Genomic DNA, 15567 nt, shown 5'->3' with positions numbered 1-15567 from the left:
CCATGGCACCGCCTCCGCCACTTCCGCTACGAACCCGGAAGTACCTCCCCGACGCCGGAAGTCCCGTGGCCTTGCTTCCGCAGAGGCTTCCCCCAACCCGACGCGGAGGAGACTTGCTTCCGGCCCCGGGTGGCCGCCGGTTGGAATCCCGGTGCGCTGCGGAGCGGTGTCCCGGGAGCACCGCTCTCCAGAACGCCGGCGCCGGAAGCTCGTCCGGTGGCCGCACCGGCAGAGCGCCGGTCCGGGCGCGAGGCCCGTGCGGGGCCATGAACGGGACCGCGAACCCGCTGCTGGACCGCGAGGAACACTGCCTGCGGCTCGGGGAGAGCTTCGAAAAGCGACCGCGAGCCTCCTTCCACACCATTCGCTGTAAGTCGGCGCTCCCCGCGGCTCCTTTCGGCCGCTCCGGCCGGCTCTTGCCAGCCTTGGCCTCCAAAATACGGGGAACCCCCTGCCTACGTCAGCTCCCTCCTCTCTTACCCCTGAACCCACGGGACCTCGATTTTCTCCCTTCTCCCTCCCGCCCTTCACCAGCTAACCCTTCCCAAACCAAACCCTTCGTCACTCCCAACCATTCTTCTGTCTCGTGGCCCCAAACGCTTCTTCCGAAGTGCATTGACCCCTTTCTCTTTTCATCGCTCCAGCCAGCCCTTCCTTTATGCCAAACCTCCCCCTCTTTACTACCGAAAGGCTGTGACCCCACATCAGACTCCAGCTCTTCCTCTAATCCACCCCCCTTTCTGATTACCCACCCGAGTTCTCCACGTTTAAAGGACTCTTCTGTTTGCTCATGAGCCTCCCACTCCCTCCTGTTTCATTCTCTTTTTTCCCCATTTTCCTCGGCTTTCTCCCCTCGTCCGTCTTTGCTCTGGGCGCCCTGAGACACTGCGCTTCATTCCCTCTTGCAGACAAATAATGCGCCTCCTCTCTGCGCCCTATCACTGTCTTCCTCCTCCAGCTATCCGCACCTTCTTTGACATTGATGTCTTTTGAGGTCACTTATACTTTCCTGACTTTAACTCAGGATCAAGTCCCTTGTAGGTGAAGAATAAAATTAGGATGTGTGAGCCTGGAATAAGTTAAAACTTGATCTATGCTTGGAAGCAGAAGACAGCAGGCCTAGAGAATGTCGAAATAGTCATTCTGCTGGACCATCCTTTTCATCCTCACTCTGTGGAGGGAGGGCACTCCCACTCTTTCCCATGTCCTGGGTAAAGATTTGGCTTTTAAGTAATTGGCTGACTGAGCATCCCTCTGTGATTCACAAGCTCCTGGTTTCCTGTCTCGTAATGCTAGTGCTGGTTAAGACTTGTTTTTGTCTAAGGAGCTAATAGATGTGACTCAACACATAGGAAAAGGGTGTGTCAGATAATGAAGTTCTCTCTTTATGTGGTCACTTGCAGGCCATTGCTATGCTAACTGCTGACAGCTGAGCAGCTCTCTCAGAGGGAGGATATTGGGAATGTGATAAGACCATCATCTCTGGAGCAGTCTACTAAGTTGTTTTAGTAGAGTGAAGGGCAATGTGAATGTAAATGAGACACTTCTCACATGCACCTGGCCTGCAGTTTGAGGCAGGCATGTGTTAAAATGGAGTAAGATGCCTTTTTGTTGTACTGCAGTTGCAATTCAGAAGTACGGGCAGGATTAACCTTTAGAGATCAAGTTCAGCTGTCGACTCCGAACATCTGCAGGAGTGTCTATGTTAAAGCTACGGAACTTGAGTGTGGCAAGTCATAATTTTGACAGTTCCTATGCAAAATGAAATCAGCTTATATGATGCAGCTTATAAAACCCTATTCCACATAGGGTTTTACAATCACAGAATCTTAATATGTTGTTGCTATTGATCCTCACAACAACCTAACAAAGTGCTTTATAATGATAATAAGCATTCATTTTCATCTGTCACTGGGGAGAAGGGAATATCTGTGCTTGATAAAATGGTACATAAATTCTAGCTTTTTTTTTTCCTCTTCAAAATAATCCAGTCGGGGTGGGAGGAAAAGTATGTAGAGGAATAGATGAAACATGATTGTCCAGAGTTGGTAATTACTGAGGCTGAATAATGATGGTACACAGAGGTTTATTGCACTGTTCTCTTTGCTTTTGTATATTAGAAGTTTTTCACAAAGAAATAGTTTTTTTTTAATATTCTAAACTCTTTGTATATTCCATTTATCTGAAAATTCTTAAATGAGAATGCCTAGAAAACCCTTAGTATAAGTAACCTGATGGATAAATGCTTTTTTTTTTTTCCCTTTCCCTTTAGATGATTTTAAGCCAGCATCTATAGATACCTCCTGTGAAGGAGAGCTTCAGGTTGGCAAAGGAGATGAAGTCACAATTACACTGCCACATATTCCTGTAAGTTTATTCCGTTGTTGTTTTAAATGAATTCTCCTATTTTATGTTATTACAATTTGAATTACCTACTGTTTAAAAATGTCAGCATAAGGAAAAAAGAAATTTGGGATATGGGTTTGAGTAGAATGCATCCATCCCAGGTGCTTGATTAAAAATGATTTTTTGTCATTTTACCCAGGCTCCCTTTTACTGCAGAGTAGACAAAAACCCTACCTGGATATCTAGCCCCTCTTTTAGTCATGCATAGCTTTTCCCCAAGCAGCTCCACAGAGAAAAGCCATAGGTTCCACGTTAATGTACAGCAGCACCAGTTTAGGAGTGTGGAGCTGCCAAGCCAGGAGTCAAGGTGGGCAGGAGCAGGACGTATATCTTTCATGTAATACTAGAGGCCCGGTGCACAAAATTTGTGCGCTCAGGGCAGGGGTCCCCCTCCCCCTTCAGCCTGGCCTGTGCCCTCTGGCAGTCCCAGAGCCCTTGGGGGATGTCCGACTGATGGGTGGGCCTAAGCCGGGAGTCGGACATCCTTAGCATTGCCGCGGAGGTGGGAGAGGCTCCTGCCACCGCTGCTGCACTCGCCAGCCCAAGCCGTGAGCCCGGCTTCTGGCTGAGCAGCGCTCCCCCTGTGGGAGCACACTGACCACCAGGGGGAAGCTCCTGTGTTGAGCATCTGCCCTTTGGTGGTCAGTGCGCATCATAGTGACTGGTCGTTCCACTGTCAGGCCGAAACCAGCTCTTCAGCATCCCCCGAGGGGTCCCGGATTGTGAGAGGGCTCAGGCCAGGCCGAGGGACCCCACAGTGCACAATCGGGGCTGGGGAGGAATGGAAGGGTGTCCAGCCGAGGAGGTACAGCAGGAGGGCTCCAGGGCATGTCCAGCCCATCTCACTTAGATCCGATTGGCCAGACCCCAGCAGCAAGCTAACCTACTGGTTGGAGCGTCTGCCCCCTGGTGGTCAGTGCACATTATAGTGAGCGGTTGAGCGGCCTTAGCATATTGCGCTTTGATTGGTTGAATGGTCAACAGGATGACCGGACACTTAGCATATTAGGCTTTTGTTATATAGGATATATGGGGTGATGTGTAGGCTGATAGTTTCAGGCAAGAACCAGAAGTTCAGAGCATTCAGCTAATTGAGTGATGAGGAGCTCAGTTAAAAGCTGAATTGAGAACCTTGCAGAAAGAGAGAGGCTTTTATGAAGCCTTGCCCAAGGCAGCATTCTGATCACAAAGTCTGAAGGATTACACAAAATACTTTTAGTGAACATGTGTCATTGCATGTCACAGCCCTGCCCTGGAACAAATTAGTTCTTGCTCACCAATGACAAGGAAAAGACTCTGGGCAGGGAGACCTGGGAAAGTTTGTGCCAGTTCAAACTGCTGTTTCATTGCTTGTTGCCTTTGGCAGGTTACATCCTCTCCTTTTTGAGCATACTTTTCCAAATATAAAATGAAGATGTTAGATAAATGGTTCCTAAGGTCCGTCCTACTCTTTTAAGTTTTTATTGTATGAGTGAGGAGCCAAACAGGTTTTGATTCTGTACAAAGGGTTAAGTTCTATATTTGGCAAATATTAATTGAGCACCTACTGTGTGCTGGTCCATTACTAGACACTGAGAATACAGTCTTGAATAAAACAAGCACATTTTTTGGCCTGGGGAGTTTATGGTATGGGATTAAATATAAGAAAACATATGCTTATTTTAGAAAATCAGGGAAGGTTTCTCTAAGAAAGACCTTTGAGTAGATCTGAAGTTTGAGTAATTGAAAGAGAGGGAGAGGCAGGTGTTGCAGGCAGAAGCCTTGTTAAAGTCATAGAATAAAAAGACAGGATCTCAGGGAATGCCAGCTGCCCTCTGCTCTGAGTGTGCATAGCCCATGGGTGAGTGGTGCTGGTGAGGCTGAAGAGCTAGGTGGTTTAAAGATTTAATTACTTGACCTCAGAGCAATGGGGTAGTGATCAAAGGGCCTAGGCAGGTGAGTGGCATGATGTACTTACTCTGAGCTAACCAGAAAAATGGGCTGCCCTTTGAGATGCTTTGCTGGTTACTTGGCATGCCGGGGAAGCCATGAACTCTCCAATTATGAGGCAATATTAGAGATCTCTCACTAGCTCTTCTCAGTGTAATACAAGTAATGGTTAATTTTTTCCCCCTGTTTCACACTTTACTATTATTTGTAACATTTCCCGAATCCCTAGAACAATGTACATACAGTAATTTGAAAAATTTATATTACCTTTCTTGATTACTTAGAACCAGTTACAGTCACGGGTTCTTGCTATATTATTTACCTTTTATTTTTACCTGGGAAACCAGGAGTTCTTTTTGAGTCTCTGATAGAAGATTTGATGAGGTAGAGTCACCTGTAAATTTATTTTTTATATTTGTAACTGGTGTGTTTAGTTTTGATCATATACATTTTGTGCCATATAGGGATCCACACCCCCAATGACTGTGTTCAAGGGGAACAAACGGCCTTATCAGAAAGACTGTGTGCTTATTATCAATCATGACACTGGTGAATATGTGCTGGAGAAACTCAGTAGCAGCATTCAGGTCAAAAAAACAAGGTATGTGACTAACCAGATACAGAGTGATGTGAGTTTGCATTTGTATTACCTATTTGGTTATTTATAAGATTGTGAGTATCTGGGTATTCAGTCTCCTATTGATAATCTCAATAACTCCACCTATGTCTTCTCAGACAAATCCATAAAATATCTTTTCCTCAAATGTAGTAGAAAGAAATAATGCTTTTAAAATCTGCAAGGTGAAAGCCATTGAGTAAAGAGGTATATTTTATAAGTAAGTTGATGTTATTAATCTCATGATTTTTGAAACAGTACCACTTAAGGGATAAAACTTAAATTTATATATTTATAATTATGAAAGGATAATTGAATAATAGATGTTCTTTATTAGTGTGAAAACATTCATTTTCTTTACTTGTTTCACAAATAATAAAGAGTAGCTGCCATTTATTAAGGGGTTATTGCATGCCAGGAACTATGCTAGTTAATTTATGGCATTATCTTTTCTCCTCTGTAAGTAATTGTTAGAAAGGTGTTATTATTATCCTTAAAAACCACATACACACAGACGAAGAGACCGAGGATAAGTGAGATTGACTTACCTGAGGCTGGTGCACTGTGCTGCAGAGCTGCTCAGTGTATGTGTACTAATGGCCTCCACGAACCAGGTGTTGCTGTTACTCCTCCAATGTGGTTGTGAGCATTTCTCTCACTATTCAGTGTCATCTGAGGACTAGCAGCATTTGTCACTTGGATACTCGCTGACAGTACAGAATTTCAGGACCTGATAAGTAAGAATCAGCGTTTCAGTGAGACCCCTAGATGGTTGTGTGCACACTAAAGTTTGAAAAGTGCTAGGCTAGTCCATTTACAAAAGAAATTGTTAATGGACAGAATTTTCTCAGTTTGGGGTGGAATACTTAGCTTGTCTGCCAGCTAGAGTTGGTAGGTGACAAAATGAGTAAGCAGTACATAGATACTGGAAAAATTTGCAAATATTTCAAGAGCTAGTTTTATTTAATAACTCATACACTTATGATTATCACTTTATAGTGTTTACAAATCAAACAGTTATGTTTTCTATTAAAACTAGGGGCCCAGTGCACAAATTTGTGCACCTTGAAAGGAACTGTGGGCCACGAGGCTGCAGTGGGCACAGGGGCGGGTCTCGGCCCATCCTCCGTGCCCCTTCCCCTCCCGCTGTGGCCCCCGGTCCCGTCTGCCAGCAGCCCCGCTCATGCTGCCACTGCTCCCAAGCACTGATGGCGCAGAGCGATTGGGGCCGGTGCTGTCAGCGGGTGCAAGCACCAGCTGCTGCCCCAATTGCCCCTCAGGAGCAGGGGGAGGTGAAGAAGCCCCCAGGGGTGACCAGGGCCAGCAGCTGCCACTCGCACCCGCTGACGGCACCAAGCAATCGGGGCCGGCACTGGGTGCCAGCAGCGGGTGTGAACAGGGCCGGTGCAGGCAGCAGGTGCAAGCGCCGGGCAGGACCGTGGCACGCGAGAGCAAAGAATTTTCAGTAACCATCAGAGGCTCACCCCGATGACAGCGACCGGTACCCCACATTGGTCTGGCACCCCTGCTTGCCTGCTGCTGACGCCTGCCATGTTCTGCACATGCCCCCTGATGGTCAGCACATGTCATAGTGACCATTTGTTTGGTTGTTCTGTTGTTTGGTCTATTTGCATATTAGGGTTTTATATATATAGATGGGTTCTTGCCCTAGCTGGTTTGGCTTAGTGGATAGTGTTGGCCTGCAGACTGAAGGGTCCCGGGTTCGATTCTGGTCAAGGGCATATGCCCAGGTTGTGGGCTTGATCCCCAGTAGGGGGCGTGCAGGATGCAGCCAATCAGTGTTTCTCTCTCATCATTGATGTTTCTATCTCTCTCTCCCTCTCCCTTTCTCTCGGAAATCAATAAAAAATACATTTAAAAAAATGGGTTCTTATAATCACATTGTAGTTTCATATCTGTTTTATCTGCTTCTTGCTATAAAACGTGAATTCCTTGAGGGTAGTGGGTCTATTGTATTCATCTCTATGTCTGGTGCATAATGCAGTACTAGAATACAATAGATGGTTTTTGAATGATTAGTTCATGTGATAAAATTATAAACAGCAATATTTTGCAGCAATCTAAAAAGCATGGAATTCTGTAGAGACTTCTAGGTGGTCAGCCACCTGGACAAATTTGAGAACCACTGACTTTGTCCCTCTGATTTAATGTCTGTATCTAATTTCAGGGCTGAGGGGAGCAGTAAAATCCAAGCCCGAATGGAACAGCAGCCCACTCGCCCCCCACAGCCATCACAGCCGCCACCGCCCCCACCACCTATGCCATTCAGAGCTCCAACAAAGCCTCCAGTTGGACCCAAAACTTCTCCCTTGAAAGATAACCCTTCACCTGAACCTCAGCTGGATGACATCAAAAGAGGTAGAGGGCATTTTTTGGAGGCTCAATAGCAACTTGGAGTAGTATGGTGATGTTTCTGTGGAGAGCACAGGCTGCCGTATTGACATGATGGCGTGGGCATTCTCTGCCATTGATAGAGTTCACTATTCCAGAGTGATGAGGGTGGGGGCTTTCTCACCTTATTTGACAGGGGGCGTCCAGGCAGAGAGACTTGAGTAGCGGCTGTCTTCACAGCATTCTGCAGCGAGGCCCAGGATTTAAACAAGCAAAGGGCCTATGGCACACCTTCAAGGCTTTAGAAGAAGAAAATTCCAAGGTGCTAGGGGTGAAAACCAAGTGTGCCAGTGTTAGTATAGTATCTAGCTTAGAAGGACATTAAAATTACTGTGACCAATACTTTGTACTAAAATCAGTTTATACATATGCAAGTGCCATGGGGACCTTGGAAATGGACAGTGGCCTAAAAAGACTTAGGGGTCTGGTGAGGCGCTCTCCATTACATACCTGAGACAGAAGCTTGCTTACCTTGCTTTCTCTTCCATGCAATGGATCCTATTAGTTGTTCAGACTCCTGGGAAGTTATGAGGGTAAGTGGGGTATTTTATGAAACTAAATTAAATAGATAACAGTAGTGAACAGGGAAAGAGAGAGTTGTCCTTGGAGGCTTGCCTTTTCCACCTTATAGAGGAGCTCTCTTTTAGCAAAACAAAGTCAGTCTTTGCATGGTGCACAGTTGTTAAGCCACTTGACTTTTTTCCCCTCATGAATATTGGAATGTCATTTATGGAAGTTTTCACTTTAGTTGAACAGGAATTGTTCCCAGTTATTCTTAAAGGAACCATAGCCATTAAAGGCCACATGGTATGTTTGGACAGGAAAATCTATTATATATCCTTAATATATTCAGGGACATTGACATGTTGGGTAAAACATGTTTTTCCTTCCCTGCTTTACATCTGTAAAAAATGCAGTACCTGACAGGCAGGACTGCCAGTCAAATACAGAAAGAGGGCAGAGAAGGAATGTTCCACCATGTGTCTTCAGTCACTGTGGTTCCTCCTGCAAGCTTCCATTTATTCGTGGGACATGAAAACTGGAAATCACCCCAGATCGTGTCTGTTCTGGCCCTGCATTTTTCCGGAGTCTCTTGGAAAATTCATTGGCTTCCACTTGGGTCTCCCTGCTGGTTAGATCCAAAACAAGCACTCAGACCTTCCAATTCCTAGTTAAATATTTTTCAATCCCTTAGCATAAGGGGTGTACAGGAGGCTCTTATTTGGTGTTTAATTAAATAATTCAGAATTTTTTTCTTAGTAGATAAAGACAAAATAGACAGAACAGTCATCATCCTGAAGCAGTTTGCTTTTTGGTTATTTGGGGTGAATTTAATGTTTCCATTGTCTCTCTGAAGCCAGGTTAGGTATTTTTGTTTAGATCATTTTGTACATTTTTAAGGAATTGAGAAGCAGGAGTTCATTTAAGTTACTCCTCATTGCTGTTGGTTTTGCCGGTTTAATATTTACAGAAGAATCAGTGTGCTGCCTTAGGAATGGTGGTTGTGTTGACACTTGTGCCGTTTTATTCCAGAGCTGAGGGCTGAAGTGGACATTATTGAGCAGATGAGCAGCAGCAGTGGGAGCAGCTCCTCAGACTCTGAGAGCTCCTCGGGGAGCGATGACGACAGCTCCAGCAGCGGAGGCGAGGACAACGGCCCTGCCTCTCCTCCCCAGCCTGCACACCAGCAGCCCTACAACAGCAGGCCGGCCCTTGTCAACGGAACCAGCCGGCCACAGGGGAGCAACCAGCTCATGAACACCCTCAGTAAGTGTGCTTTCCCTTTTCTGGCCGGGAAGGTGGCATGTCAGGCCAGAGATGCAGTTTCTATTTATCTTAGGTCAGAATCTATAATCCTGGAGATATTTAAGGTATAAGAAAGGATCCTGACAAAGATAATTTGGAACAGAAAGGAATAAATTATCAAATAGTAAAAAAAGAAGTACTAAATAAAAAAATATTTAGTAAGAAGGTAACATTGCTTTAAAATTTTGCAAATCTGCCCTAGACGATTTGGCTCAGTGGATAGACCATCGGCCTGAGGACTAAAGGGTCCTGGGTTCGATTCTGGTCAAGGGCACATGCCCGGGTTGTGGGCTCAATCCCCAGTAGGAGGCAGCCAATCAAAGATTCTCATCATTGATGTTTCTATCTCTCCCTCTCCCTTCCTCTCTGAAATCAATAAAAATATATTTAAAAAATTATTGCAAATCTCTTTAATATCTTAGTAGAAAGATGGCTGCATCCACTCAGTTGCCATTAGTTGTGTAGGTTGAAGTATGTGAAAAAAATCTGACATTAGGTGTGTAGTTAGAAAAAGAAGGACCACGGTCCTCAGAACAAACTTGGAGGAGAGATGGCTTAGAGATTAGCAATCCAGAAACATAGAAGTTCACTTCTGTTGTAATCCAATCAGTATCAACTGGGCACCTGTTATTCTCTTATTAGATGGAAATGTTGAGTGCTTATATAAATCTAAATTCTGCACACCAAACACAAATATGAGGCTTTACAACACTCATTAGTTAAGGTTTCAGGTTTAAAGTAACATGAATATCCTGGACAGAGGTGTACCAGAGGGGAATTGGATTAGCATGTTATAGGTATAAAAAGTGTCCCGCTTCCTTAGTGGGAAACCTAACTTGCTATTAGCTTTTATAAAGCAACTTAATGTGAAAAATTCTAGACAGTGAGTCAGTTATTTAGAAATACAATATTTTCTTACTATTTATTAACACATTTAAAAGCTGTCTAGCCTACTCCTCCCCTGTTATCTCAGTAAGCAGAATTATTTTGCAGATACCACAAATAACATCTCTTTCAAAATGTTGACTGCACCTGTTTTGTCACTGAGCTAAATCGAATTGGCTTTGCTTTGCTGTAGTGGGATAGCAAAGGCAGTCAACCAAAGAATTGTGGGAAAGTCATTTTTAAATTATGTACTTTTGGTTTGATTCTGTTTTCTTTTTATAGGAAATGACTTGCAGTTGAGTGAATCTGGGAGTGACAGTGATGACTAGAGCTGAATCTTTCTAAATCAACTTTTTGGTGCACAAATATACTGCAAGACCGGGCTACTTTTGCATGGAATCCATTGACAAGAGAAAAATGCTGTGGATCAGTGACTGTAGTAGGAATTCGAGGCTCTAAAGCTCTCAGATATTCAAGACTTTAACTTAACGGTGATGGGTGACTTTCTTGTGTAATTATTTGAACAATCTCATGTTTCAAGGTTTAAGTAGATCTATAGAAGAACTAACAATTATATTTCTATTTGGTTAACATTGGCAATGAAAAACAGGCAAATGTGCCCTGGTCTAGGTTACTCAAAGGTCATATCTTCACCAGGCCAGTGATTCTGTTTTAAACCATGGCAGCCACCAGTTTGGCCAAGTGGTTTATACCAATGAAATGAGAAACAGTCTTTGAGGGATAGGAGAGAGGGGGAAACCTCAGACTGCCCATAGAAGTATGTTAAAATCACTTGAAATGGTGGAAAAGTGGTAAGGAAGGTTTGTGTGACAGCCTAGCAAGCCTGTGAAGAAACGGACTTCAAGGTGGAGTCCTCAAGTGTCAGGTGGGCCGGACCCTGGAGTCCTGGCAGTTCAACCCCCTCATTTACAAATAAGGAAAGGGAAGCACTCAGCTGCTTTAGCCTCCTGCCCCCAGTCCAGGCTTTTCCCACTGTTCCCTCCCTGAGTCTCATTTGTTAGAATCAGAGAGTCTCATACATGAGACTTAGAGATATACATAGGAACTTGTAGTGGGTTCCAAAAGACAAACGTGTTGTGTACTTCTAGCTCAAATTCAGATCCAGACAGTCCCTAAATGCAGGAGGCTGGGTTAGCAGATTAAGCCAGCAGCCACTATACCGACACATGACGCAGTTAATTTGGGGCTTTTACTTCTGAGTAGGCCCATGTTAAGTGTTCCTCATTCAGTGGATTGTAGTGGGGGAGGTAGGAGTAGAAGAGAGGTGTAGTGAGGAAACCTTTCTAAACAAATGAACCAGTAGCAGGTTTTCAGAAACCAGAATCTAAATAGGAGTTCTGCAATATGAAATGAGCACATTCTTTTGATAAGGTGTTTCTGTTCATGCTTTTGTTACCACTGTTTGTGCCTGATTGCCAGACTGATTTGTAGTTTTTATATACAGGTAGAAGAAAGTCACAGGTTGCCTTCTGCAGTGTGCAGTTTCCAAGTGAATCTGTTGTTGCAGCAAACTGGTCACTAGTAAATGTTTCATATTGAGTGAATGTGTGATAAATTGTCCCATAATTAGTTTGCAGTGTCCCATTTCTGTAATTTGAATGAATATGTCCGGAGAAATTTCCATCTACTTTGGTTTAGCGGGTATCAGTAACATTAAATATGATTTTCCTTCCTGGGATCCCTCCACTCAGATGGCCTCTCCTTCCCAAGCTAGTGGAGGGATGCAATCTTGACCTAGAAGGGAATTAGATGATCCAAGGTGGTGGCCTTGGTTAGAGTTGAGCCTTATGGAGTCACCTGTTTTAACTGCATAGTGATCCCAGTGAGCTGGAGATGTGGACCAGCAGTCACTTCCAACAGCACGCTCATACCATTCTACCAAGTGTAGGTAATAGGTCCACACTCGTACCCTGTGGTGGGTTCTCAGCCCATCAGGAGGTGTCAGTGGATTTAATGGCACGTAGGAACTTATTTATAATGAATTGGTAATTGTTTTTTATTTCCTTAGTAATGACAGCTCAGGGAGGGTGAAGGTCATGGTTGGGAGACATGAATTGTTACTGGATGTAGGAATGTTTCACTGCTCTTGACTTGCTTAAGCTGGGGCAGGTTTCAGGAACTTTAACTAAAAATATCTATTTAAGCCTCTTTCCTCCCCCCTCACACCCCCCCCCCCCCCCCCCCCCAAATCTTCACATACATAGACAGACTGTGGTTTGGGCATGTCAGGTAAAGATGTTTGTTCTATAGGAAATGGTTGCATGTGGCACTTGGGTTGGCGAGTCAAGCTCTCTGAGCTTCAGGCTCTCCTGTTACCCATCGTTCCGACAGGCATGGTCATCCTCTAGCCTAGCTCCAGTTTGGTTCTCTGCACAAAGCCCTCGGTGATTCCCTCCCCCGCCCTCCAGCTTTGCCCACCACAGTAAAGAATCTTTTGTTTTTGGAAATCAAAAATTTGGCCTTACAGACTACTCATGATTACCTTCATGCCAGGCAAACTGGTCTTGTTCTTCCTGCCTCTGTGCCTTCTCAGTCTCTCCTCTTCCCCAAACCTGACTCCTGAGGTGCCATCTCCTACAGGTACCACTTCATGGACCTTTCCTCTGTTCTTTTCAACCAGCTGGAGTGCTGTGTCCATACTGACTTCCTTGCTCAAGCTTTGGTTAGTGTGAACTCCATACTTAAAGGCAGGGACCGTCATTCTCATCTCCATCCTCTGGGATGTCCACAGGCATAGACACATTCAGATGCTTATAGCTGGTGGGGAGGAGGCAGAGAGAACCAACAAGTAGAGTAGAAAGGGTAGACATAGAGAAAACATTCCAGGCATCTGGAGAAAGCTGAAAAGTATCCATGCTGATTTTCATCATTTTGAAGTTTCTAACTGAATTGTTAAAATTACCTTTTTGTTCTATGTCTACCGTACTGTGGGTCATTAGGCAAGGTGTAAAGACTTAAGTCCGAATTATCCGAGGAGCCACAGTAAAGACATGATTTGGAAAAAGTTAATACAGAGAAACTAGAGATTTGTAATGATGCCACTCATTAACCATTTTATTTCTGTAACAGGATCATTCTATGTGTGGTATTATATGTATGTGCTTCAGTAGTGGGAAAACTTGAAAATTCCAAAATCCTTACTTCCCTATTCAAGAGGCTGGTTAAGTAGGATATGCGTGGGTGTGTGTATGTGTGATGTATTTATTACATTATTTTGAAAGAGTAATACTATGTTATGTGGATATATATTAAGTACAGCCAAATTGGATGTTTCCATTTGGCAAGGAAGGTAGGATTTCTGAAACTCAGGCCTTAACCAGTAGGTTGGAAGACAAGACCAATTGAAGCTTTATGAAATGTGTGTTTTTGTTGCTCCTTTTATTTCTGTCTTGGGTTCGTTGTCTCATTCTTTAATGTTTTTAAAATTTTGTGCTTAAAAGTTTATTTTGCTTAATTATGAAGTAGATGTGCATGTTTACATTTATGTAAAATATTTGCTGTGTAAAGTTTTGTTGTTTATTCTCTTAAAAGATCACTATATTTAAGTAAAAATGAAGGTCAGCAATACGCTTCTTGTGGGTTTTATTTTCATACTAGAAATTATGCAAAATGTACGATTCTTTTAAGAATCCTTTGTGCTTGACCCTGATTATCTAAATTGATTCCTTAGTTTGGTGTTATGCTTATTAGGACGTACACCTCAGTTTTAAAAGGTAAGTTCAGAACTAAAGGATGACTTTAGTAAGCCACATGGCATTTGAGGTCATTTCACTTGGTCTGGAAAGGCAGGCTTAGTTTTGGGTCTGAGAACCATGCAAGGGTGCAACTGCAACTGAATCCCTAGGCATATCCTAGTATTAGCTCACCACACTCCTTCCCTTCCCTGGAATTGACACTCGATAGCTGGAAGGGACCCTGCCTCCTGCTTCTATTCCACATTTGTTACCAACAGTGCCCACATCTGTCTTGTGGTCTTGGCTTCCCTGATAGACTGCAACTCCTTGGTGGGCCATGACCATATTCCTTTTTAATTCTGTGGTGTCTTGCACCTAATGGGTGCTCAATAAATTTAGATGAAATATAATTACACGTCAAGAGATCTAGGCCAGGAATCCTTTGCTGCTTATTCTGCAAATGGCTCCCATTTCCTCAGGTGAAAATAGGAGTTAGACTTGAGCCAGGTCTCAGTGGGGAAGTGGGGGTGTACATTCATCACCTAAGAGTTTAATGCTCTTTTAACTGTTGTCACTATAATGACAAACCCCAAACTCAGTGGCTTAAAATAATATGCATTTATTTTGCTCACGAGTCTGGATTGGCGATTTAAACTGGGTGGCTGGACAGTTTTGGTCTTGCTTGGGCACCTCCTCGTGGCAGTTGACAGGTTCAGCTGATCTAGGATGGCCTTGGCCAGCACAACTGGCACAACTTGGGCTGGTTGGCTCCATGTGTCTTGTCCTCTAGCATCCTAGCCTGAGCATGTTGTCATGGCAAAGGTAGAGGTGCTAGAGTGAGAAGAAACTGCCATTGTCACAATTATTGACATGTCATTGGCCAAAGCAAGTGACGGGCCAAGTTCAGAATCAAGGGGTGGGGAAGCACACTCTAGTTGGAGGAGTTGCAGAGTACACTGGAAAGGTATTATTGATACAGGGGTGTATGAACATTGGGACAATCAATCTACTACCTCCACATACCCAACGCCTCCATCATGGTTGAGAACCCTGGGTCATATCACTAAGCTCTGGCTTTTCTCACCAGATAAAAGTCCCAATGGGAGGTAAGACATTTCTATTCATGGCTCCTGCAGAGGGCGCCAAACCCAAGTCAGCGGCTTCTCTAGGCTTGGCACTTCCTTGCATGTAGTTCTCTCCCTTTTCTAACCTAGAGCAGTACTGTGGTTATCTATGGCTAAGTAACAAACTACCCTAAAACTTAGTGGCTTAAAACAATAACCATTTTATCTCATGTAATCTGTTGGTTAGTAATAAGGACAGAACTTGGCTGGGCAATTCTCTGTGGCTTCAATTGAGGTCACTCAGTGGTATTCAGTTGGCAGATGGGCAGGTCTGGAGAGTCCAGACTGGTTTTACTCACATGTCTGGCACATGGTGGGGATGGCTGGAAGCAGACTCATTTAAGACCATCATCCAAAGGGGCTTGCATGGCTGTCTAGCAGGGCAGTCTCAGGATAGTCGACATGATGCTGCCTTCCCCTGAGTGTTCTGAGAAGCTGTATGGCCTTTTATGACCTAGCTTGGGAATTCACACAGCATCATCTCCACAGTATTCTATATGTCAGAGCAGTCAAAAGCCCACCTAGATTCAAGAGAGACATAGACACCCCCACCCCCACCCTCTTTAATGGAAGAGCATTAAAAAGCCACCCACTCAAAGTCCTCACCTTTCCTCCCTGTGTTTTTGGCCTAGTCTGCAGGTGTTCTCAGATGAGCCATATCCCTAGAGCAGTGGCTCTTAAAATGTGGTCCCTG

At 44.2% G+C, this 15567-nt stretch overlaps 1 protein-coding gene across 1 annotated transcript; it reads left to right on the top strand.

Annotated features, from left to right (window-relative positions):
- Positions 1–2: 2 nt before the first annotated feature.
- Positions 3–13666, top strand: EAF1 (ELL associated factor 1; the record flags this gene model as incomplete). Its single annotated transcript, XM_079794796.1, has 6 exons — positions 3–369; positions 2273–2367; positions 4800–4936; positions 7140–7330; positions 8897–9130; positions 10337–13666. 6 exons carry the CDS (start codon positions 3–5, stop codon positions 10381–10383), a joined length of 1071 nt encoding a protein of 356 aa, XP_079650922.1. The 3' UTR covers positions 10384–13666.
- Positions 13667–15567: the final 1901 nt, after the last annotated feature.

The sequence above is a fragment of the Cnephaeus nilssonii genome (genome assembly GCF_951640355.1).
Source record: "Cnephaeus nilssonii genome assembly, chromosome: 17".
NCBI lineage: Eukaryota > Metazoa > Chordata > Mammalia > Chiroptera > Vespertilionidae > Cnephaeus > Cnephaeus nilssonii.
This window is presented reverse-complemented; position numbering and strand designations above follow the sequence as displayed.